Source organism: Petromyzon marinus, unplaced genomic scaffold (genome assembly GCF_048934315.1).
Source record: "Petromyzon marinus isolate PM22_M1 ecotype Great Lakes invasive population unplaced genomic scaffold, UKy_Petmar_22M1.pri1.0 PM_G_Scaffold_14, whole genome shotgun sequence".
NCBI classification, from domain to species: domain Eukaryota; kingdom Metazoa; phylum Chordata; class Hyperoartia; order Petromyzontiformes; family Petromyzontidae; genus Petromyzon; species Petromyzon marinus.
This window is the reverse complement of record NW_027422695.1, coordinates 1,195,507-1,222,787: the sequence shown is the minus strand read 5'-3', so window position 1 is coordinate 1,222,787 and position 27,281 is coordinate 1,195,507. Positions and strand designations below refer to the sequence as shown.

General features: G+C 51.5%; 1 protein-coding gene across 2 annotated transcripts; it reads right to left on the bottom strand.

Moving 5' to 3' along the window:
• Positions 1-613: 613 nt before the first annotated feature.
• On the bottom strand, positions 614-23,600 carry LOC142910190 (uncharacterized). Of its 2 annotated transcripts, none has more exons than XM_076059873.1 (11): positions 23,380-23,600; positions 22,791-23,033; positions 21,899-21,953; positions 20,701-20,964; positions 18,224-18,284; positions 11,264-11,397; positions 9,548-9,667; positions 6,184-6,303; positions 3,237-3,356; positions 2,147-2,311; positions 614-1,929 (listed from the first exon to the last, which is right to left on the bottom strand). In XM_076059873.1, exons 1-11 carry the CDS (start codon positions 23,485-23,487, stop codon positions 1,508-1,510), a joined length of 1,812 nt encoding a protein of 603 aa, XP_075915988.1. In that variant the 5' UTR covers positions 23,488-23,600; the 3' UTR covers positions 614-1,507. The 2 variants fall into 2 exon arrangements, with proteins under 2 accessions (XP_075915988.1, XP_075915989.1); XM_076059874.1 differs by having other exon boundaries at positions 22,791-23,030.
• Positions 23,601-27,281: the final 3,681 nt, after the last annotated feature.

Sequence of the window (27,281 nt, the reverse complement as noted above, 5' to 3'; positions counted from 1 at the left end):
CGCCGCCGTTGAACAGGGTAGCGCATCGCAAGCGCAAAGCGTACGAGCCGCTAATTAAGCTACGCAAACACGGTCGACATCCCAGGCAGAGGTACAGGGGTGCGAGACATTAGGGGTCGGCAGTCTGGACCTGACAGAGCAGCCGGGGGGTAGCGGTATGAGTGGAACGGGGGAGTCGGTGGGCAACGGCCCTGACAATTCAGTGATGGCGGGGGACGGTAGCCCCCACAGTTTGGCGTCAGAAGCGGTACGAACCCCCGCGTTACCCCACGCAAAAATAAGGCATATATTCACCGGCCGGGGTACCCCTTCGTGGAAAGCGTTTGCCCGCAATGTCCTAGGGGCTAAGGAAATTAGTGGGTGGACGGACGCGCAGGCGTTACGTCAACTTAATATGAATCTGGATGGGCGGGCAGCCGATTTTGTGGAAGCCCTACCCGCAAGCGCGCAGACACAGCTAGAGGAGCTGATGCGCCGACTTGATCTGCGTTTCGGTACGCGCGATGAGGAGGAGGCAAAAGCAGCCTTAGAGGCACGCCGTTGCCAACCCGGTGAGGACCTGCCTGATTATGCCGAGGATGTGCGCGAGCTAACAAAGATCTTACACCCGGGGTACACAACAGAGGTTTTTTATTGGTTAGATGGCGTAGATATATGAATGTCTTCAAACCCGCCACCACCCGACAGCCCATTTAGTCAGGTTCGTCACGTAAACAGAATGTGCCAATTCGTTACCTGCACGGCACACCAGTTGTGTGTTGGAGAGCTAAAGCCACGACATTGATGATCTATGTTCGTGTTTGAGTACAGATGAAGCTGTCACGTTTTTAATTCATTAATGTTTTATCGTTGAAGCGATTTGTGGATCGAGTACGCCAGCCCCACATTTAGGTCGCCCCTTGACGCTGGTTGGCTTGCCACTTCATCAACGCACATTTATCGTAAATTCTGTCGCGTTTTTGATCCACAAATCGTCGCATTGAACGCGGCAGTCGCGTGACAGGAAATTACTTGGACAATTTAAGAAAAAAATTGCTCACAAATGCACTTCACCTACCTCTCATCTCACTCCACTCTCCTCTCATCTCACTCCCCTCCACTCACTCTCCTGCCTCTCCCTCTCAATCCACTCCCCTCCACGCACTCTCCTGCCTCTCCCTCTCACTCCACTACCCTCCACTCACTCTCCTGCCTCTCCCTCTCATCCCACTCCACTCCACTCACTCTCCTGCCTCTCCCTCTCATCTCACTCCACTCACTCTCCTGCCTCTCCCTCTCATCTCACTCCACTCCACTCACTCTCCTGACCCTCCCCTCTCATCTCACTCCATTCCCCTCACTCTCCTGCCTCTCCCTCTCATCTCACTCCCCTCCACTCACTCTCCTGTCTCTCACTCCCCTCCACTCACTCTCCTGCCTCTCCCTCTCATCTCACTCCACTCACTCTCCTGCCTCTCCCTCTCACTCCACTCCACTCCACTCACTCTCCTACCTCTCCCCTCTCATCTCACTCCACTCCACTCCCCCCACTCTCAGACCCCTTCCCCTCTCGTCTCTCCGTGGCCGCGTGTATTTTCACTCGCGACACGTTATTAACATTCACGTCTTCAGCTCCCAGTCCCCCGAGCTTGGAGAACTTCGCTCCCCATTCCGGCGTCAGTGGGAGCCGTCGCTCTCCCAGCTTTGGCATCTCCCGTGCCTCCAGGCGCACCTCGTCGGGGCCTTTGGGAGGAAGTTTGGGGGAGCGACCGCCCTCCGTGTTACCGCCACCACTGCCGCCATCGCCGCCGCCGCCCAAGTCGTTAGCTATCCAGGAAACTTCCCTGGGCCGGCGCCTGAGACACCGCGGCCGGCAGCGGCGGCCTACGGCCAGGCCGCTCAGCAGGCAGACGGCCAGCGACAGGGGGAGCAGCACAGGCAGCAGGGAGCCTGGGGGAGGGGAGGGGGAGGGAGGGAGGGGGGGGGAGGAAGGGGATTGAGACCACAAACTCCAAATACTCCCCTACTTAGGTACCATGCAATTGCAGGCAGACAACTCTACTAACGAACAAGTAACGTTCCAGAGCTCCGTGTGTTCCTAAGTCTCAACGTCACCACCATCACGGTCAACTACTCAGTCCCCTATCACCCCCCCCCCCCCACTCACCATCCACGCCGGCGGAAGCCGGGGGGACGAATCTGCCACCGTCGATGGTCGTGACGCCCTCGCTGGACTCACACGAGGAGCCAACACCGTCAACGCTGCTGCACTCCTCCACCTCCTCCACCTCCTCCTCCTCGTTGTCGTCGTTGTCATCGTCCACCTTCTCTCCTGATGGCGCACAAAAAACACAGGAAGGCCGTAGGTACGTCTATGGGTCTCTGTGTGGTGAGTCTATGGGTCTCTGTGTGATGAGTCTATGGGTCTCTGTGTGATGAGTCTATGAGTCTCTGTGTGGTGAGTCTATGGGTCTCTGTGTGGTGAGTCTATGGGTCACTGTGTGATGAGTCTATGGGTCTCTGTGTGGTGAGTCTATGGGTCTCTGTGTGATGAGTCTATGGGTCTCTGTGTGATGAGTCTATGGGTCTCTGTATGGTGAGTCTATGGGTCTCTGTGTGATGAGTCTATGGGTCTCTGTGTGGTGAGTTTATGGGTCTCTGTGTGATGAGTCTATGGGTCTCTGTAAGGTGAGTCTATGGGTCTCTGCGTGGTGAGTCTATGGGTCTCTGTGTGGTGAGTCTATGGGTCTCTGTGTGGTCAGTCTATGGGTCTCTGTGTGGTCAGTCTATGGGTATCTGTGTGATTAGACTCTGGGTCTCTGTGTGATGAGTCTATGGGTCTCTGCGTGGTGAGTCTATGGGTCTCTGTGTGATGAGTCTATGGGTCTCTGCGTGGTGAGTCTATGGGTCTCTGTGTGTGATGAGTCTATGGGTCTCTGTGTGGTGAGTCTATGGGTCTCCGTGTGATGAGTCTATGGGGGGGATCGGCAACAACACACCACACACTCACCACACTCACCACACTCACCACACACACTCACTACACTCACTACACTCACCACACTCAACATACACACACCACACTCACCACACACTCACCACACACTCACGACACACACACACACTCACCACACTCACCACACTCAACACACACTCACCACACTCACCACACACTCACCACACACTCACGACACACTCACCACACTCACCACACACACACCACACACACACACACCACACACTCACCACACACTCACCTATCTCGCAGCTCATGCCGGAATACCCTTGGGGGCAGTTGCAGGTGAACTCATCCGGCTTGGCGTTGATGCAGCTGCCTCCATTCAAGCACGGCTGGTGGCTGGCGCAGTAATTCAGATCTAGCGAGAAGCGAGGGAGGGGAACGGCAACAACAACATCCACCACCGTGTGACAATTGGGTTTCCCCCTTTTATCTGGCAGCAAAACAGCGACGTTAAGATGTTAAAACACCAAATTGTGAAACCCTTTTACAAGGAATCACGTCACTGCATTAACCAAAATGCTTGTGGTCAGAATGCAAACAAAACACATCATCTGATAGTAGATGATGATGATGCGCTGTCCTTGAAGCTGATTGGTCCACACCAGAGACGGCTTTCTTTAGAGCCTCGTCTCAAACGGTGTGAGACCAGAGGTGACCTCTAGACCAGAGGTGACCTCTAGACCAGATGTGACCTCTAGACCAGAGGTGACCTCTAGACCAGAGGTGACATCTAGACCAGAGGTGACCTCAAGACCAGAGGTCACCTTAGACCAGAGGTGACCTCTAGACCTGAGGTGACCTCGAGACCTGAGGTGACCTCGAGACCAGAGGTGACCTTTAGACCAGAGGTGGCCTCTAGACCAGAGGTGACCTCCAGACCAGAGGTGACCTCTAGACCAGAGGTTCATTCCGAACCGCAAGGCATTGTGGTTTGTGCAGTGACGTCATGCCTTGTAAAAGGTTTCACAGTTTGGTGTTTTAACATCTTAACGCCGCTGTTTTGTTGCCAGAAAAAAAGGGGAAAAACTTATTGTCATATTTTGGTACTGGCAGAGGAGGTCCCATGATGTAACATCCACAACCACCACAACCACAACAACCACCACCACATCCACCAACACCACCACCACAATCACCACCACCACAACCACAACCACCAACACCACCAGCACCACCACCACCACCAACACCACCACCAACACCATCACGACTATCACCATCACCACCACAACCACCACAACCACCACAACCACCACAACCACCATCACCACCACTATCACCACCACTATCACCACCACCACTATCACCACCACCATCACCACCACCATCACCATCACCACCACCACCACCAGCACCACCATCACCACCACCATCACCACCACTATCACCATCACCACCACTATCACCACCACCACCATCACCACCACCACCATCACCACCACCACTATCACCACCACCACCATCACCACCACCATCACTACCACTATCACCACCACTATCACCACCATCACCACCACCAACACCACCACCACTATCACCACCACTATCACCACCCCCACCACCACCGCCACCACCACCACCGCCACCACCACCACACACTCACCACACTCACCACACACACCACACACACCACACACCACACACTCACCACACTCACACCACACACCACACACTCACCACACTCACCACACACACACCACACTCACACCACACACACCACACACTCACCACACACACCACACACTCACGACACTCACCACACACACACCACATACTCACCACACTCACCACACACTCACCACACTCACACCACACACTCACCACACTCAACACACACACAACACTCACCACACTCAACACACACTCACTACACTCAACACACTCACCACACACACACCACACTCACCACACTCACTACACTCACCACACTCACCACACACACACCACACACTCACCACACACTCACCACACACTCACTACACTCAACACACACACACACCACACTCACCACACTCACACTACACTCACCACACTCAACACACACACACCACACACTCACCACACACTCACCACACTCACCACACACACACCACACTCACCACACAATCACTACACGCACCACACTCACCACACACACTCACCACACACTCACCACACTCACCACACTCACCACACACACACCACACTCACCACACACTCACTACACTCACCACACTCACCACACACACTCACCACACACTCACTACACTCAACGCAGACTCACCACACTCACCACACTCACACTACACTCACCACATTCACACACACACACCACACACTCACCACATACTCACCACACTCAAAACACACACACCACACTCACCACACACTCACCACACACTCACAACACTCACCACACTCACCACACATACTCACCACACACTCACTACACTCAACACACACACACCACACTCACCACACTCACCACACTCACACTACACTCACAACACACACACCACACTCACCACACACTCACCACACACTCACGACACACTCACCACACTCACCACACACACAACACACACTCACCACACACACCACACACACTACACTCACCACATACACTCACTACACTCACCACACTCACCACACACTCACCACACGCTCAACACACACTCACCACACACTCACCACACTCACCACATTCACCACACACTCACAACACACACTACACTCACTACACACTCACCACACACTCACCACACTCACCACACTCACCACACACACACCACACTCACCACACACTCACTACACTCACCACACTCACCACACACACTCACCACACACTCACAACACTAACCACACTCACCACATACACACCACACTCACCACATACTCACTACACTCCCCACACTCACCACACACACTCACCACACACTCACTACACTCAACACACACACACACCACACTCACCACACTCACCAGACTCACACTACACTCACCACACTCACACACACACCACACTCACCACACACTCACCACACACTCACGACACACTCACCACACTCACCACACACACCACACACACTACACTCACCACACACACTCACTACACTCACCACACTCACCACACACTCACCACACGCTCAACACACACTCACCACACACACACCACACTCACCACACTCTCACCACACACTCACCTATCTCGCAGCTCATGCCGGAATACCCTTGCAGGCAGTTGCAGGTGAACTCATCCGGCTTGGCATTGATGCAGCTGCCTCCATTCAAGCACGGCTGGTGGCTGGCGCAGTAATTCAGATCTAGCGAGAAGCGAGGGAGGGGAACGGCAACAACAACATCCACCACCGTGTGACAATTGGGTTTCCCCCTTTTATCTGGCAGCAAAACAGCGACGTTAAGATGTTAAAACACCAAATTGTGAAACCCTTTTACAAGGAATCACGTCACTGCATTAACCAAAATGCTTGTGGTCAGAATGCAAACAAAACACATCATCTGATAGTAGATGATGATGATGCGCTGTCCTTGAAGCTGATTGGTCCACACCAGAGACGGCTTTCTTTAGAGCCTCGTCTCAAACGGTGTGAGACCAGAGGTGACCTCTAGACCAGAGGTGACCTCTAGACCAGATGTGACCTCTAGACCAGAGGTGACCTCTAGACCAGAGGTGACCTCTAGACCAGAGGTGACCTCAAGACCAGAGGTCACCTTAGACCAGAGGTGACCTCTAGACCTGAGGTGACCTCGAGACCTGAGGTGACCTCGAGACCAGAGGTGACCTCTAGACCAGAGGTGACCTCTAGACCAGAGGTGACCTCCAGACCAGAGGTGACCTCTAGACCAGAGGTTCATTCTGAACCGCAAGGCATTGTGGTTTGTGCAGTGACGTCATGCCTTGTAAAAGGTTTCACAGTTTGGTGTTTTAACATCTTAACGCCGCTGTTTTGTTGCCAGAAAAAAAGGGGAAAAACTTATTGTCATATTTTGGTACTGGCAGAGGAGGTCCCATGATGTAACATCCACAACCACCACAACCACAACAACCACCACCACATCCACCAACACCACCACAATCACCACCACCACAACCACAACCACCAACACCACCACCACCAGCACCACCACCACCACCACCAACACCACCATCACCACCACCAACACCATCACGACTATCACCATTACCACCACAACCACCACAACCACCACAACCACCATCACCACCACTATCACCACCACTATCACCACCACCACTATCACCACCACCATCACCACCACCATCACCACCACCACCAGCACCACCATCACCACCACCATCACCACCACTATCACCATCACCACCACTATCACCACCACCACCATCACCACCACCACCATCACCACCACCACTATCACCACCACCACCACCATCACCACCACCATCACCACCACTATCACCACCACTATCACCACCATCACCACCACCAACACCACCACCACTATCACCACCACTATCACCACCCCCACCGCCACCGCCACCACCACCACCGCCACCACCACCACACACTCACCACACTCACCACACACACCACACACACCACACACCACACACTCACCACACTCACACCACACACCACACACTCACCACACTCACCACACACACACCACACTCACACCACACACACCACACACTCACCACACACACCACACACTCACCACACTCACCACACACACACCACATACTCACCACACTGACCACACGCTCACCACACTCACACCACACACTCACTACACTCAACACACACACACCACACTCACCACACTCACCACACTCACACTACACTCACAACACACACACCACACTCACCAAACACTGACCACACACTCACCACACTCACACCACACACTCACCACACTCAACACACACACAACACTCACCACACTCACCACACACTCACTACACTCAACACACTCACCACACACACACCACACTCACCACACTCACTACACTCACCACACTCACCACACACACACCACACACTCACCACACACTCACCACACACTCACTACACTCAACACACCACACACTCACCACACTCACACCACACACTCACCACACTCACCACACACACACCACACTCACCACACACTCACTACACTCACCACACTCACCACACACACTCACCACACACTCACTACACTCAACACACACTCACCACACTCACCACACTCACACTACACTCACCACATTCACACACACACACACCACACACTCACCACATACTCACCACACTCAAAACACACACACCACACTCACCACACACTCACCACACACTCACAACACTCACCACACTCACCACACATACTCACCACACACTCACTACACTCAACACACACACACTCACCACACTCACCACACTCACACTACACTCACCACACACACACCACACTCACCACACACTCACCACACACTCACGACACACTCACCACACTCACCACACTCACCACACACACAACACACACTCACCACACACACCACACACACTACACTCACTACACTCACCACACTCACCACACACTCACCACACGCTCAACACACACTCACCACACACTCACCACACTCACCACATTCACCACACACTCACAACACACACTACACTCACTACACACTCACCACACACTCACCAGACTCACCACACACACACCACACTCACCACACACTCACTACACTCACCACACTCACCACACACACTCACCACACACTCACAACACTCACCACACTCACCACATACACACCACACTCACCACATACTCACTACACTCACCACACTCACCACACACACTCACCACACACTCACTACACTCAACACACACACACACCACACTCACCACACTCACCAGACTCACACTACACTCACCACACTCACACACACACCACACTCACCACACACTCACCACACACTCACGACACACTCACCAAACTCACCACACTCACCACACACACCACACACACTACACTCACCACACACTCACTACACTCACCACACTCACCACACACTCACCACACGCTCAACACACACTCACCACACACACACCACACACACCACACTCACCACACACTCACCAGACTCACCACACACACACCACACTCACCACACACTCACTACACTCACCACACTCACCACACACACTCACCACACACTCACAACACTAACCACACTCACCACATACACACCACACTCACCACATACTCACTACACTCCCCACACTCACCACACACACTCACCACACACTCACTACACTCAACACACACACACACCACACTCACCACACTCACCAGACTCACACTACACTCACCACACTCACACACACACCACACTCACCACACACTCACCACACACTCACGACACACTCACCACACTCACCACACTCACCACACACACCACACACACTACACTCACCACACACACTCACTACACTCACCACACTCACCACACACTCACCACACGCTCAACACACACTCACCACACACACACCACACTCACCACACTCTCACCACACACTCACCTATCTCGCAGCTCATGCCGGAATACCCTTGGGGGCAGTTGCAGGTGAACTCATCCGGCTTGGCATTGATGCAGCTGCCTCCATTCAAGCACGGCTGGTGGCTGGCGCAGTAATTCAGATCTAGCGAGAAGCGAGGGAGGGGAACGGCAACAACAACATCCACCACCGTGTGACAATTGGGTTTCCCCCTTTTATCTGGCAGCAAAACAGCGACGTTAAGATGTTAAAACACCAAATTGTGAAACCCTTTTACAAGGAATCACGTCACTGCATTAACCAAAATGCTTGTGGTCAGAATGCAAACAAAACACATCATCTGATAGTAGATGATGATGATGCGCTGTCCTTGAAGCTGATTGGTCCACACCAGAGACGGCTTTCTTTAGAGCCTCGTCTCAAACGGTGTGAGACCAGAGGTGACCTCTAGACCAGAGGTGACCTCTAGACCAGATGTGACCTCTAGACCAGAGGTGACCTCTAGACCAGAGGTGACCTCCAGACCAGAGGTGACCTCCAGACCAGAGGTGACCTCCAGACCAGAGGTGACCTCTAGACCAGAGGTGACCTCCAGACCAGAGGTGACCTCCAGACCAGAGGTGACCTCTAGACCAGAGGTGACCTCTAGACCAGAGGTTCATTCTGAACCGCAAGGCATTGTGGTTCGTGCAGTGACGTCATGCCTTGTAAAAGGTTTCACAGTGTGGTGTTTTAACATCTTAACGCCGCTGTTTTGTTGCCAGAAAAAAGGGGGAAAGTTATTATCATATTTTGGTACTGGCAGAGGAGGTCCCATGATGTAACATCCACAACCACCACAACCACCACAACAACCACCACCACATCCACCAACACCACCACCACAACCACCATAACCACCACCAACACCACCACCAGCAGCACCACCATCACCACCACCAACACCACCACCAACACCATCACAACTATCACCATCACCACCACCACAACCACCACAACCACCACAACCACAACCACCATCACCACCATCACCACCACCAACACCACCACCACCCCCACCATCACCACCACCACCATCACCACCACCCCCACCATCACCACCACCACCATCACCACCACCACCATTACCACCACCACCATCACCACCATCACCACCACCATCACCACCACCACCATTACCACCATCACCATCACCACCACCCCCACCATCACCACCACCATCACCACCATCACCACCACCATCACCACCACCACCATTACCACCATCACCATCACCACCACCACCAACACCACCACCATCACCACCACCCCCACCATCACCACCACCACCATCACCACCACCACCATCACCACCACCACCATCACCACCACCACCATTACCACCATCACCACCACCACCACCAACACCACCACCATCACCCCCACCATCACCACCACCACCACTATCACCACCACCACCATCACCACCACCACCCCACCACCCCCACCATCACCACCACCACGGATGATGATGATGATGATAGGTAAATATTGATGGACACATCCGAGCGTTGGATGGGGAGCGAGTGGAGGGAAATTCACCGGGTGACTTGGGGGGTGGAGGGGGGAGGAGGGGGGGGGAGGAGGGGAGGTAGGTGGAGGAGGTGGGGAGAGGGGGTAGGTGGAGGAGGGGGGGTAGGTGGAGGAGGGGGGGGGGAGGAGGGGGGGGGGAGTAGGAGGAGGGGGGTGCGGTAGTGGCACCTTTGTCACAGAGGAGGCCTCCCCAGCCACTGTCACAGCTGCAGCGCCAGGGCTGCTGTCTGCAGCTGCCGTGGCCACAGCCTGGGTAGGGGACACAGCGCTGGCACAGCTCGCCCTGCCACCCGGAGCGGCACCTGCGGACACGCGGGCAGTGCTGAGTCTATGGTGCAGTGTTGAGTCTATGGGCAGTGTTGAGTCTATGGGCAGTGTTGAGTCTATGGTGCAGTGTTGAGTCTATGGGCAGTGTTGAGTCTATGGTGCAGTGTTGAGTCTATGGTGCAGTGTTGAGTCTATGGTGCAGTGTTGAGTCTATGGTGCAGTGTTGAGTCTATGGTGCAGTGTTGAGTCTATGGTGCAGTGTTGAGTCCATGGTGCAATGTTGAGTCTATGGGCAGTGTTGAGTCTATGGGCAGTGCTATGGTGCAGTGTAGAGTCTATGGGTAGTGTTGAGTCTATGGTACAGTGTTGAGTCTATGGTGCAGTGTTGAGTCTATGGTGCAGTGTTGAGTCTATGGTGCAGTGTTGAGTCTATGGGTAGTGTTGAGTCTATGGTGCAGTGCTGAGTCTTTGGTGCAGTGTTGAGTCTATGGGTAGTGCTGAGTCTATGGTTCAGTGTTGAGTCTATGGTGCAGTGTTGAGTCTATGGGGAGTGCTGAGTCTATGGTGCAGTGTTGAGTCTATGGGCAGTGTTGAGTCTATGGTGCAGTGTTGAGTCTATGGGCAGTGTTGAGTCTATGGTGCAGTGTTGAGTCTATGGGCAGTGCTGAGTCTATGGTGCAGTGTTGAGACTATGGTGCAGTGTTGAGTCTATGGTGCAGTGTTGAGTCTATGGTGCAGTGTTGAGTCTAGGGTTCAGTGCTGAGTCTATGGTGCAGTGCTGAGTCTATGGTGCAGTGTTGAGTCTATGGTGCAGTGTTGAATCTATGGCTAGTGTTGAGTCTATGGTGCAGTGCTGAGTCTATGGTGCAGTGTTGAGTCTATGGTGCAGTGTTGAGTCTATGGGCAGTGTTGAGTCTATGGTGCAGTGTTGAGTCTATGGGCAGTGTTGAGTCTATGGTGCAGTGTTGAGTCTATGGGCAGTGTTGAGTCTATGGTGCAGTGTTGAGTCTATGGGCAGTGCTGAGTCTATGGTGCAGTGTTGAGTCTATGGTGCAGTGTTGAGTCTATGGTGCAGTGCTGAGTCTATGGGCAGTGTTGAGTCTATGGGCAATGTTGAGTCTATGGTGCAGTGCTGAGTCTATGGGCAGTGTTGAGTCTATGGGTAGTGTTGAGTCTATGGTGCAGTGTTGAGTCTATGGGCAGTGTTGAGTCTATGGTGCAGTGTTGAGTCTATGGGCAGTGCTAAGTCTATGGTGCAGTGTTGAGTCTATGGTGCAGTGTTGAGTCTATGGGCAGTGCTCAGTCTATGGTGCAGTGTTGAGTCTATGGTGCGGTGTTGAGTCTATGGTGCAGTGTTGAGTCTATGGTGCGGTGTTGAGTCAATGGTGCAGTGTTGAGTCTATGGGCAGTGTTGAGTCTATGGGCAGTGTTGAGTCTATGGGCAGTGTTGAGTCTATGGGCAATGTTGAGTCTATGGTGCAGTGCTGAGTCTATGGTGCAGTGCTGAGTCTATGGTGCAGTGCTGAGTCTATGGGCAGTGTTGAGTCTATGGTGCAGTGTTGAGTCTATGGTGCAGTGTTGAGTCTATGGTGCAGTGTTGAGTCTATGGGCAGTGTTGAGTCTATGGTGCAATGATGAGTCTATGGGCAGTGCTGAGTCTATGGTTGAGTCTATGGTGCAGTGTTGAGTCTATGGGCAATGCTGAGTCTATGGTGCAGTGTTGAGTCTATGGTGCAGTGTTGAGTCTATGGTGCAATGTTGAGTCTATGGTGCAGTGTTGAGTCTATGGGCAGTGTTGAGTCTATGGTGCAGTGTTGAGTTTATGGTGCAGTGTTGAGTCTATGGGCAGTGTTGAGTCTTTGGGGCAGTTTTGAGTCTATGGTGCAGTGTTGAGTCTATGGTCCAGTGTTGAGTCTATGGTGCAGTGTTGAGTCTATGGTGCAGTGTTGAGTCTATGGTGCAGTGTTGAGTCTATGGTGCAGTGTTGAGTCTATGGTGCAGTGTTGAGTCTATGGTGCAGTGCTGAGTCTATGGTGCAGTGTTGAGTCTATGGTGCAGTGCTGAGTCTATGGTGCAGTGCTGAGTCTATAGGTAGTGTTGAGTCTATGGTGCAGTGCTGAGTCTATGGTGCAATGTTGAGTCTATGGTGCAGTGCTGACTCTATGGGTAGTGTTGAGTCTATGGTGCAGTGTTGAGTCTATGGTGCAGTGTTGAGTCTATGGGTAGTGTTGAGTCTATGGGCAGTCTTGAGTCTATGGGCAGTGTTGAGCCTATGGTGCAGTGTTGAGTCTATGGGTAGTGTTGAGTCTATGGGGAAGTGCTGAGTCTATGGTTAGTGTTGAGTCTATGGTGCAGTGTTGAGTCTATGGGCAGTGTTGAGTCTATGGTGCAGTGTTGAGTCTATGGTGCAGTGTTGAGTCTATGGTGCAGTGCTGAGTCTATGGTGCAGTGCTGAGTCTATGGTGCAGTGCTGAGTCTATGGGCAGTGTTGAGTCTATGGTGCAGTGTTGAGTCTATGGTGCAGTGTTGAGTCTATGGTGCAGTGTTGAGTCTATGGGCAGTGTTGAGTCTATGGTGCAATGTTGAGTCTATGGGCAGTGCTGAGTCTATGGTTGAGTCTATGGTGCAGTGTTGAGTCTATGGGCAATGCTGAGTCTATGGTGCAGTGTTGAGTCTATGGTGCAGTGTTGAGTCTATGGGCAGTGTTGAGTCTATGGTGCAGTGTTGAGTCTATAGGCAGTGCTGAGTCTATGGTGCATTGTTGAGACTATGGTGCAGTGTTGAGTCTATGGTGCAGTGTTGAGTCTATGGTGCAGTGTTGAGTCTAGGGTTCAGTGCTGAGTCTATGGTGCAGTGCTGAGTCTATGGTGCAGTGTTGAGTCTATGGTGCAGTGTTGAATCTATGGCTAGTGTTGAGTCTATGGTGCAGTGCTGAGTCTATGGTGCAGTGTTGAGTCTATGGTGCAGTGTTGAGTCTATGATGCAGTGTTGAGTCTATGGGCAGTGTTGAGTCTATGGTGCAGTGTTGAGTCTATGGGCAGTGTTGAGTCTATGGTGCAGTGTTGAGTCTATGGGCAGTGCTGAGTCTATGGTGCAGTGTTGAGACTATGGTGCAGTGTTGAGTCTATGGTGCAGTGCTGAGTCTATGGGCAGTGTTGAGTCTATGGGCAATGTTGAGTCTATGGTGCAGTGCTGAGTCTATGGGCAGTGTTGAGTCTATGGGTAGTGTTGAGTCTATGGTGCAGTGTTGAGTCTATGGGCAGTGTTGAGTCTATGGTGCAGTGTTGAGTCTATGGTGCAGTGCTGAGTCTATGGGCAGTGTTGAGTCTATGGGCAATGTTGAGTCTATGGTGCAGTGCTGAGTCTATGGGCAGTGTTGAGTCTATGGGTAGTGTTGAGTCTATGGTGCAGTGTTGAGTCTATGGGCAGTGTTGAGTCTATGGTGCAGTGTTGAGTCTATGGGCAGTGCTAAGTCTATGGTGCAGTGTTGAGTCTATGGTGCAGTGTTGAGTCTATGGGCAGTGCTCAGTCTATGGTGCAGTGTTGAGTCTATGGTGCGGTGTTGAGTCTATGGTGCAGTGTTGAGTCTATGGTGCGGTGTTGAGTCAATGGTGCAGTGTTGAGTCTATGGTGCAGTGTTGAGTCTATGGGCAATGTTGAGTCTATGGTGCAGTGCTGAGTCTATGGGCAGTGTTGAGTCTATGGGTAGTGTTGAGTCTATGGTGCAGTGTTGAGTCTATGGTGCAGTGTTGAGTCTATGGTGCAATGTTGAGTCTATGGTGCAGTGTTGAGTCTATGGGCAGTGTTGAGTCTATGGTGCAGTGTTGAGTTTATGGTGCAGTGTTGAGTCTATGGGCAGTGTTGAGTCTTTGGGGCAGTTTTGAGTCTATGGTGCAGTGTTGAGTCTATGGTCCAGTGTTGAGTCTATGGTGCAGTGTTGAGTCTATGGTGCAGTGTTGAGTCTATGGTGCAGTGTTGAGTCTATGGTGCAGTGTTGAGTCTATGGTGCAGTGTTGAGTCTATGGTGCAGTGCTGAGTCTATGGTGCAGTGTTGAGTCTATGGTGCAGTGCTGAGTCTATGGTGCAGTGTTGAGTCTATGGTGCAGTGTTGAGTCTATGGTGCAGTGTTGAGTCTATGGTGCAGTGTTGAGTCTATGGTGCAGTGTTGAGTCTATGGTGCAGTGTTGAGTCTATGGTGCAGTGCTGAGTCTATGGTGCAGTGTTGAGTCTATGGTGCAGTGTTGAGTCTATGGTGCAGTGCTGAGTCTATGGTGCAGTGTTGAGTCTATGGTGCAGTGCTGAGTCTATGGTGCAGTGCTGAGTCTATAGGTAGTGTTGAGTCTATGGTGCAGTGCTGAGTCTATGGTGCAATGTTGAGTCTATGGTGCAGTGCTGACTCTATGGGTACTGTTGAGTCTATGGTGCAGTGTTGAGTCTATGGTGCAGTGTTGAGTCTATGGGTAGTGTTGAGTCTATGGGCAGTCTTGAGTCTATGGGCAGTGTTGAGCCTATGGTGCAGTGTTGAGTCTATGGGTAGTGTTGAGTCTATGGGGAAGTGCTGAGTCTATGGTTAGTGTTGAGTCTATGGTGCAGTGTTGAGTCTATGGTGCAGTACTGAGTCTATGGGCAGTGTTGAGTCTATGGGCAATGTTGAGTCTATGGTGCAGTGCTGAGTCTATGGGCAGTGTTGAGTCTATGGGTAGTGTTGAGTCTATGGTGCAGTGTTGAGTCTATGGGCAGTGTTGAGTCTATGGTGCAGTGTTGAGTCTATGGGCAGTGCTAAGTCTATGGTGCAGTGTTGAGTCTATGGTGCAGTGTTGAGTCTATGGGCAGTGCTCAGTCTATGGTGCAGTGTTGAGTCTATGGTGCGGTGTTGAGTCTATGGTGCAGTGTTGAGTCTATGGTGCGGTGTTGAGTCAATGGTGCAGTGTTGAGTCTATGGTGCAGTGTTGAGTCTATGGGCAATGTTGAGTCTATGGTGCAGTGCTGAGTCTATGGGCAGTGTTGAGTCTATGGGTAGTGTTGAGTCTATGGTGCAGTGTTGAGTCTATGGGCAGTGTTGAGTCTATGGTGCAGTGTTGAGTCTATGGGCAGTGCTAAGTCTATGGTGCAGTGTTGAGTCTATGGTGCAGTGTTGAGTCTATGGGCAGTGCTCAGTCTATGGTGCAGTGTTGAGTCTATGGTGCGGTGTTGAGTCTATGGTGCAGTGTTGAGTCTATGGTGCGGTGTTGAGTCAATGGTGCAGTGTTGAGTCTATGGGCAGTGTTGAGTCTATGGGCAGTGTTGAGTCTATGGGCAGTGTTGAGTCTATGGGCAATGTTGAGTCTATGGTGCAGTGCTGAGTCTATGGTGCAGTGCTGAGTCTATGGTGCAGTGCTGAGTCTATGGGCAGTGTTGAGTCTATGGTGCAGTGTTGAGTCTATGGTGCAGTGTTGAGTCTATGGTGCAGTGTTGAGTCTATGGGCAGTGTTGAGTCTATGGTGCAATGTTGAGTCTATGGGCAGTGCTGAGTCTATGGTTGAGTCTATGGTGCAGTGTTGAGTCTATGGGCAATGCTGAGTCTATGGTGCAGTGTTGAGTCTATGGTGCAGTGTTGAGTCTATGGTGCAATGTTGAGTCTATGGTGCAGTGTTGAGTCTATGGGCAGTGTTGAGTCTATGGTGCAGTGTTGAGTCTATGGTGCAGTGTTGAGTCTATGGTGCAGTGTTGAGTCTATGGCGCAGTGTTGAGTCTATGGGCAGTGTTGAGTCTATGGGTAGTGTTGAGTCTGTGGGCAGTGTTAGTACCTCCATCATCCCCAACTCCCTCCCTCCCCCAATCCACGGTGCCTATTGTGGCCTGTTGGACACCACGGCCCTGACGAGACCCCACGTGGACATCGCCAGGTATGGCTGCGAGACGATGCAGCGCTGACGTCGTCAGGGAACGGTTGCAAATGGTTTAAAAATGCAAATCCTGTTCATTCCTTCACTATACACTACGCTATACACTATACTATACACTACACTATACACTACACTATACACTACACTACACTATACACTACACTACACACTACACTATACACTACACTACTATACACTACACTATACACTACACTAATATACACTACACTATACACTACACACTACACTACTATACACTACACTACTATACACTACACTACTATACACTACTATACACTACACTAAACACTACACTACTATCCACTACACTACACTATACACTACACACTACACTACACTACACACTACACTATACACTACACACTACACTATACACTACACTATACACTACTATACACTACACTATACACTAGTATACACTACACTATACACTACACTATACACTATTATACATTACACTACACTATACACTACACACTACACTATACACTACACTACACTATACACTACACTATACACTACACTATACACTACACTATACACTACACTACTATACACTACACTATACATTACACTACACTATACACTACACACTACACTACACTATACACTACACTACACACTACATTATACACTACACTATATATTACACTTTACACTACACTATACACTACACTACTATACACTACACTATACATTACACTACACTATACACTACACACTACACTATACACTACACTACACACTACACTACACTATACACTACACTATACACTACACTACTATACACTACACTATACACTACACTACACTATACACTACACTATACACTACACTATACTTTACACTACACACTCCACTACTTGACACACGACGTCGGTACGCTCAGCGGCAGGTCGTCCAACGCCTCGCTGGGAGTGCATTGCGGCGTTGTTGGCGTCAAAGTTTCGCTCACCGGCATTGTCCGGGGACGTCGCAGCCTCCACGCAGCGAATCGCAGCCCGGCCTGCAAATTGCTGAGGCAGGAAGCCGAAGAGAAAATTCGTCGCCATTCTGGCAAATCGCCCGACCACGGCGACGATTCCACTGGTTGATGTAACGGCGAAACGTCACGGTGCTCACACACATTGTCAATGTCGTGGATTTACTCTGCAAACACACCGGTGGGCTCATGTCGTATACTACACTATACACTACACTACTATACACTACAATATAAACTACACTACAATATACTACACTACTATACACTACACTACAATATACTACACTACTATACACTACACTACTATACACTACACTATACACTACACAACAATATACTACACTACTATACACTACATTATACACTTCACTACAATATACTACACTACTATACACTGCACTATACACTGCACTATACACTACACTATACACTACACTATAATATACTACACTACAATACACTACTATACACTACACTATACACTACACTATAATATACACTACTATACACTACACTATACACTACACTATACACTACACTACTATATACTACTATATACTATACGACATTACTATACACTACACTATACACTACACTACTATACACTACACTACTATACACTACACTATACACTACACTACTATACACTACACTACTATACACTACACTATAATATACTACACTACTATACACTATACTATACACTACACTACTATACACTATACTATACACTACACTACTATACACTACACTATACACTATACTATACACTACACACTACACTATACACTACACTACTATACACTACACTACTATACACTACACTACTATACACTACACTATACACTACACTACTGTACACTATACACCACACTACTATACACTGCACTATACTTTACACTACAATATACTACACTACTATACACTACTGTACACTTCACTATACTATACACTACTGTACACCACACTACTATACGCTATAAACTACACTATACTTTACACAATACTTTACACGATACACTACACTAATATACACTACACGACTATACACTACTATACATTACACTATATACTGCACTATATATTACATTAAACACGACTATGCACACACTATGCACCGCTAGACACTGCACTACTATACACTATACTGTACACTACACTACTATACTATGCACAACTATACACTACACTATACTATACACAACTATACACTACACTACTACACTATACACTACACTATACACTACACCATACACTACTATACACTACACTATACAGTACACTTTACACTACACTATACTATACACTACACTATACACTACACTATACTATGCACTACACTATACACTACTATACACTACACTATACACTACACTATACTATACACCACACACTACTATACACTACTATACACCACTATACACCACACTATACACTACACTATACACTACACTATACAATACACAACTATACACTACACTATACACTACTATACACTACACTATACACTACACGATACACTACACTACTATACACTACTATACACTACACTATACACTACACTATACACTACACTATACACTACACTATACACTACACTAAACACTACTATACACTACACTACTACACTATACACTACTATACCCTATACTACTATACACTATACTGTACACTATACACGACACTATACACTACACTATACATTACTTTAAATTATAATAGTAACAAATTGGCATTTTGTTGACGTTACAAATCCCTTACTGATTGGTTGTGTCGGGTGGTGGAGGGTTACGACACAACATCGATACTTATGCAATCTGATACCAACAAACCTTTGTTACGACAAATATCGGTCGTGAAAGGCTCCCTACGCGTCAAGCTTGAGAAAGAATTCGCTTCTAAAGCAACGAGGTCGTCAATTCGGGGCGGCGGTTTCAGAGTGCACGGCCTCCCAGCGGCTCCCCAAGATATCGGCAGGAAAGAACACTCCAGAAGGCCGCTGCTGCTGCGAGAATGAGCGGAGTTGGCGTGGTGGTGGTGGTGGTTCATGCTCCTTGACGAGCTCAGCAGCAGCGAGGGAGGTGTCGGGGGTTTATTTGTGTCAAGGATTGTGTTGTGTGTGTGTGCTTCATCAGGGCCTCACGTCACCACCGCTACCACCACCGCTACCACCACCGCTACCACCACCAAAACTACCACCACCGCCACCACCACCACCGCCACCACCACCGCCACCACCATCACCACCACCGCCACCACCACCACCACCACCACCGCCACCACCACCACCACCGCCACCACCACCGCCACCACCACCGCTACCACCGCTACCACCACCGCTACCACCGCTACCACCACTGCTACCACCATCACCACCGCTTCCACCACCACCACCGCCACCACCACCACTACCACCAACACCACCACCACCACCGCCACCAGCGCACCTCTGTCACAATATTCCCCCGCCCAGCCCGGCATGCACTCCTTGCGTCCGTGGGCGTCGCACTCGTTGTGGCCGAAGTGGTCGTCACGGCGACGGCACCACCGCTTGCAGTCGACGCCGTAGTAGTCGGCGTGGCAACGCACGCGGACGCGGTACTCCAGGGCGGTGGCGTTGGCGGCGGCCGCGTGGTGCAGCGTCCGCCACGGCTCGCCGGGGCGGTCGCCGATGACGTGGACGGCTCGCGTCACCTGCCGGAGATCTCCTCCTGTGGGGGGGGGGGGGGGTGGAGGAAGAGGAGGAGGAGGATGTCGCGTGACGATTCAAATAAATAGCGAAATAAAAATGTGCAAAATAAAAGCATGCGAATATTCATTGAAATATTTACATGAATATTTTTTGTTTTTTTTTACGTGACTTTACCAAAAAGAACCAAAGAGTATAGAAATATTACATGAATATTTATAGAAATATTTACATGAATATTTACGTAACATTTTTTTGCTGTATTATGTAACTATGTAAATACATATCTAGATAAATATATGAACAATAAATACGTGTTATATGAAGATTTAAATAAATATGGTCGTAAATATTTAAACTATATTCATTAAAAAAAATAAATTCAATATTGGCTGCGAATTTTAATAGCGCGGTGAGCTAACCACTGCACCACCGCTCATCATACGTGAGCAATATGCACGTACACACACGCGTACACACACAAAGACAAAGATCCCCCATATAGCCTTAACAGACTGTAGGGGCAAGTGCTGTTAGCGAGCACCTATGAAGGCCGGAACGGTACACGAGGGGGTGGGTGGCCAGCACCACGCCCGACCGCCTTTGTCTCCCTAGTGGCAATGTTTACACACCGCACCAGGTACTCATTTGAGGCTGAGTCGACCTAGGGGAGGCCCGGGACCGGTTCAGATAATCGTCACTGGTGTTGGCCGTGAGCGGGAATCGAACCCGGGTCGCCAGGTTCATAGCGCAGCGCGCTAACCGCTACACTATCGCTCCCCACACACACACGTACACACACACGCGTACACGCACACACGTACACACACACGTACACACGCACACACGTACACACGTACACACACACGTACACACACACACGTACACACGCACATGTACACACGCACACGTACACACACACAAGTACACACACACACGTACACACACGCACGTACCTGGCGCGGTGCCGTTGTGCTGTTCCCACACATCCACAGCCAGCGAGCACCACAGCTGCAAAGTTCAAGCTCACCGTCAATGAGTCACTCATTGATGGCGAGGTCAGGGCGAGGTCACGGCACTCCCTCCCCTCTCTCACTTCCCTCCTTCCCTGCCTCCCTCCCCTCCCTCCCTCCCTGCCTCCCTCCCCTCCCCTCTTACTTGGAGAAAGCTGTGAATTGTTATACAAAGGAGGTTACCCTTCACCCGTGATAGCTCAAAACCGCAAATGGCAACCACAAGCCCCACCACCACCACCACCACCGCCACAACCCCCACAACCCCCACCACCTCAACCACCACCACAACTCCCATCCCCACCACAACCACTGCCACAACCACCACCACCACAACCCCCACCACCACAACCGCCACCACAACCACCACCACAATTCCCACTACCACAACCCCCGCCAGGTGAGCGTCTCACCCTCACTAAGTGAGTGTCTCACCCCCACCAGGTGAGCTTCTCACCGTCTCCAGGTGAGCGTCTCACCCCCACCAGGTGAGCGTCTCACCCCGACCGGGTGAGCGTCTCACCCTCACCAGGTGAGCGTCTCACCCTCACCAGGTGAGCATCTCACCCTCACCAGGTGAGCGTCTCACCCCCACCAGGTGAGCGTCTCACCCTCACCAGGTGAGCGTCTCACCCCCACCAGGTGAGCATCTCACCAGGTGAGCGTCTCACCAGGTGAGCGTCTCACCCTCACCAGGCGAGCGTCTCACCCTCACCAGGTGAGCGTCTCACCAGGTGAGCGTCTCACCCTCACCAGGTGAGCGTCTCACCCTCACCAGGTGAGCGTCTCACCAGGTGAGCGTCTCACCCTCACCAGGTGAGCGTCTCACCCTCACCGGCCACGCGAAGTCGAAGGCCACTGACAGGAGGAGCCCCGCACCGCCTTCGCCGCGAGCGGTGGCCGAGCCCAAGGGGCACGGGCGGAGGCCCGGCGAGGGCCTCAGCCCGTGGGACGCCTCCCCGAGGCAGACGCGGACCACGAAGGAGGAGGGGAAGGAGCCACGCAGAGCGTCGCCCCCGCTGGGCAGGGCCTGGAGAGAAGTCACCTGCAGGGAGAAGTCGCCAGAGGCGTCGCACTGCTGGGGGGGAGGGGGGAGGGAGAGGAGAGGAGGAGGTGAGGGGGGAGGTGAGGGAGGTGAGGGGGGGACATTGTAAGGAGCAACAGCAGGGGCAGAAGCAGCAGCAGGGGCAGCAGCGGCAGGGGCAGCAGGGGCAGGGGCAGCAGCAGGAGCAACAGCAGAAGCAGCAGCAGGGGCAGCAGCAGCAGGGGCAGCAGAAGCAGCAGCAGGGGCAGCAGCAGCAGGGGCAGCAGCAGCAGGGGCAGCAGCAGCAGGGGCAGCAACAGGAGCAGCAGCAGGGGCAGCAGTGGCAGCAGCAGCAGGGGCAGCAGCAGCAGGGGCAGCAGGAGGCCGGTGCAGTACGAACCCCGCACAGCGGCAGCAGCAGCAGGGGCAGGAGGAGGTAGCGGACAAAGTTCCCTGCTGCGTGGGGCCGCTGCAGATGCAGTTCACCCATCCTCCTCCTCTCCCTCATCCTCTTCCTCCTCTTCCTCCTCCTCTCCCTCCTCCTCTTCCTGCTCTTCTTCCTCTCTCCTCTTCCTCTTCCTGCTCCTCTCCCTCCTCCTCTCCCTCCTCTTCCTTCTCTTCCTCCTTCTTACCTTTCTCCTCCTCACTTCACCTTCCTCCACACCTCCTCCGTCTTTCGAGTAAGCTCCTCTCTGCACCACCGCCACCGCCTCCCCTCTTCTGCCTCTCCACACGTGATGATGGTGGTGGTGATGGTGGTGATGGTGATGGCGGTGGTGGTGATGGTGGTGCAGGGATGTGACATCAGCATTGGACGCGAGATGATTGTGGTGGTGGTGGTGTTAATTTGCATTATCCCAGCCACGCGTTGTGCTACAGGTGCCCAACCCCCCAACCCATCACCTTAATTCACTGAGTGGTTAATTGCTTCGGCCAGGTGCGGCCGTCAAACCGCGTGCCGCTTCAACAGCTGCGAACCAGGTGGGGGGAGGGGGGGTGGGGGGAGGGGGGCGGCGTTGTTGTCGACTCATTGTTTGAGATTCTGTGGCAACGCATTGACCGCTTGGATTGGTGCAAAGTGTCTGTCTCTCTCTCATCATCACCATCATCATCACTACGGTGGCTAGGAGGTTAACTCTCTCGCCTGGTACACGGGGGGTTGTGGGTTCAATACAGACCATGAGGATGTCTGCTGCTGTACATTTGGAGTTATTTCTCTCTCTCTCTCTCATCACTCATCATCACTACGGTGGCTAGGAGATTAACTCTCTCGCTTGGTATATGGAGGTCGTGGGTCAATACAGACCCTGAGGATGTCTGCTGCTGTACATTTGGAGTTATTTCTCTCTCTCTCATCACTCATCATCACTACGGTGGCTAGGAGGTTAACTCTCTCGCCTGGTACACGGGGGGTCGTGGGTCAATACAGACCATGAGGATGTCTGCTCCTGTACATTTGGAGTTATTTCTCTCTCTCTCATCATCATCATCACCACTACAGTGGCTAGGAGGTTAACTCTCTCGCCTGGTATAGGGGAGGTCGTGGGTCAATACAGACCCTGAGGATGTCTGCTGATGTACATTTGGAGTTATTTCTCTCTCTCATCATCATCATCACCACTACGGTGGCTAGGAGGTTAACTCTCTCGCCTGGTATACGGGAGGTCGTGGGTCAATACAGACCATGAGGATGTTTGCTGCTGTACGTTTGGAGTTATTTCTCTCTCTCTCTCTCATCACTCATCACCACCACCACGGTGGCTAGGAGATTAACTCTCTCGCTTGGTATACGGGAGGTCGTGGGTCAATACAGACCCTGAGGATGTCTGCTGCTGTACATTTTGAGTTATTTCTCTCTCTCATCATCATCACCACTACGGTGGCTAGGAGATTACCTCTCTCGCCTGGTACACGGGGGGTCGTGGGTTCAATACAGACCCTGAGGATGTCTGCTGCTGTACATTTGGAGTTATTTCTCTCTCATCACCATCATCACCACCACCACGGTGGCTAGGAGATTATCTCTCTCGCCTGGTATACGGGAGGTCGTGGGTCAATACAGACCATGAGAATGTCTGCTGCTGTACATTTGGAGTTATTTCTCTCTCTCATCATCATCATCACCACGGTGACTTGGAGATTAACTATCTTGTCTGGTATTACAGGAGGTCGTGGGTTCCATCTCGACCTTGACGATATCTGCTGCTGTACATATGGAGTTTTCGTGGTAGTGTATAGTGTATTTTTACGCGTGCATGGTGTGGTGTACACATAAAACAGCGTATCGTGTAGTATATAGTGTACACTACGCGATACACTACCCCAGTGGCGTCGCTAGGATTGGTGTCACCCAGTGCGGTGACCCATGTTGTCACCCCTCATGGACCTCTGCCCGCACCAGACCATACAGACTCCTGAGATTTTTGTACCGTTACTCGTACATCGTAATTCCCATATATCACTGAATGCAATGGCAATATTAGTGACGTAAACAACGAGCAACATTAAAATTACACCTTTAAATGACAATATCGCTTTTAATTACTACTTCATTCTCAAAAACGTTATCGATATAGGTTCACAAAAACTAAATGGCGCAATATTGTAGCTAAAACACCAGAAAATCTGACAAAATTCAGCGACTATAGAAACACCAGCAGTGACCGAAACCGGCAGCGCGTGCAGACAAAACCACGTGACTTCGAAGCGTCACTGTGATTGGGTAGTAACGACAGCTCTGACCGGGGCGCATTAGGTTAAAAAGTAAATTAGCATAGAGTTTTAGCCTTTGTAGGTGTATTGTACACGTGTAGAGGTGCTAACTACTCACTGTTCGGTAACCTGCATGGCCACTAGGTATCAAAGGGGCAGTGCAGCGTTACCTCGGTGTAGATAACGGTTAGGGTCAGACGAGGTGAAGTGGGTCGTAGCCACGGTTTGGTAAGAACCAATCAGACAGTTCCACGTGTGAATGTGGGATTGGTTACACCTGGCCACAAACGGGTATAAGGGTGAGTTCTCTCCCTACACGAAGACCAAAGCCCGGGCTGAAGATAGCCAGGACCCTGGACCCGGCTTCCCGGCCCTTCTGAGGGCTAAGGCTCGGCGTATCCAGTGGTCAAGACCCGCCAGGCCAGCGGTGGGTCAGATAGCCTCCCTAGGTCCAAGCCGGAGGACTGTAGGATAGCGGTAGACGTGTAAGTCCCGCCAAGACAGGATGCTGTACCTCCTTAGGTTAGCAAGAGACTTGTGTGTAGGTCCCGCTAAGTCCGGACGCTGTACCTTCTTAGGGTATCGGTTGAGGGGACCGTATACCCCTCTGTGTGTGTTAAGGACTGTGTAAGAGAAGACAATAAACAGAGTGTGCCTCGTAAGAAGTTTACTCGTCATTATACAACACAACACACGTGTGGGGATGTCAATGGGCTGTGTACACTTACCTGCAGGGGCAGGCAGGGTCCAGCAGGGGCAGTCGCTATATCCCCAGCCCCAAAGCAGGAGGGGGCTATGGGGTGTCCTGGGATCCCCCAGAGCCCCCTCTGGAACTCTCTGGAAGGTGGGCGGAGTCAGGGGCTGACGCACCGGTGCTGGGTATAAAAGCCGGACCACGGGAAGGGTCCGGGGCCAGTCCAAGACAGAAGCCAGAAGACCGGCTGGCTAGTGCCCTGGGACCCCCTAGCCCCGCTGCCCTTGTAGGGACCGGGACTCTGTGTGGCTCAGTTGTGAGACCCTGGGATACCCCCGGCCCGATGTCTTTGTGAGGGCCGGGTCCGAGTGGGCCAGTGGTCGGAACCCGCACCTTGGCTGGGTCGGGTCGGTGCAGCCTCCTCTAGGGCACCCGTAGCCGGAGGACCCAGAGTTGTAGCCCCGTGACAGGGCAACGCTTGCCCGGAGGCAGTAACTCCCCAGGCAGTGGTTGGAAGGGCCCATCGCCCTGTGTGAGACTGGGACTGTACTGCCGGGTGTTTATGTTGCATAAAAGTGTCGCCTCCAAGATTTGTCTCTGACTTCCATAAAACCCGCTGCGCGTGTAAGCTGGACTTAGCTATAGAACTGCAGGAATATATTTATTTATTAAAATAATAAATTTATACTGAAACACTGCACAGAAATTGTACAGTCATTTTGGTGTCACCTCCTCTGATGGTGTCACCCTGTGCGGTCCGCACCCCCCGCACCCCCCTAGTGACGCCACTGCACTACACTCCTATGCACTACCCTATACACTAACCCATACACAACCCCTGTTGTGGGTGTGTGATCTTGCTGATCCTAAACGGGCTACGATTTGCTAATGCGTCA

Excerpts from the sequence above, each read along its gene's own strand:
- LOC142910190 (XM_076059873.1), bottom strand. The coding sequence starts at position 23,487 with ATGAGGGAGAGGAGGAGGATGGGTGAACTGCATCTGCAGCGGCCCCAC. Across the intron at positions 9,668-11,263 it reads AGGCCTCCTCTGTGACAAAG|ATCTGAATTACTGCGCCAGC; the intron begins GTGCCACTACCG and ends GCTTCTCGCTAG. Across the intron at positions 6,304-9,547 it reads CGGCATGAGCTGCGAGATAG|ATCTGAATTACTGCGCCAGC; the intron begins GTGAGTGTGTGG and ends GCTTCTCGCTAG.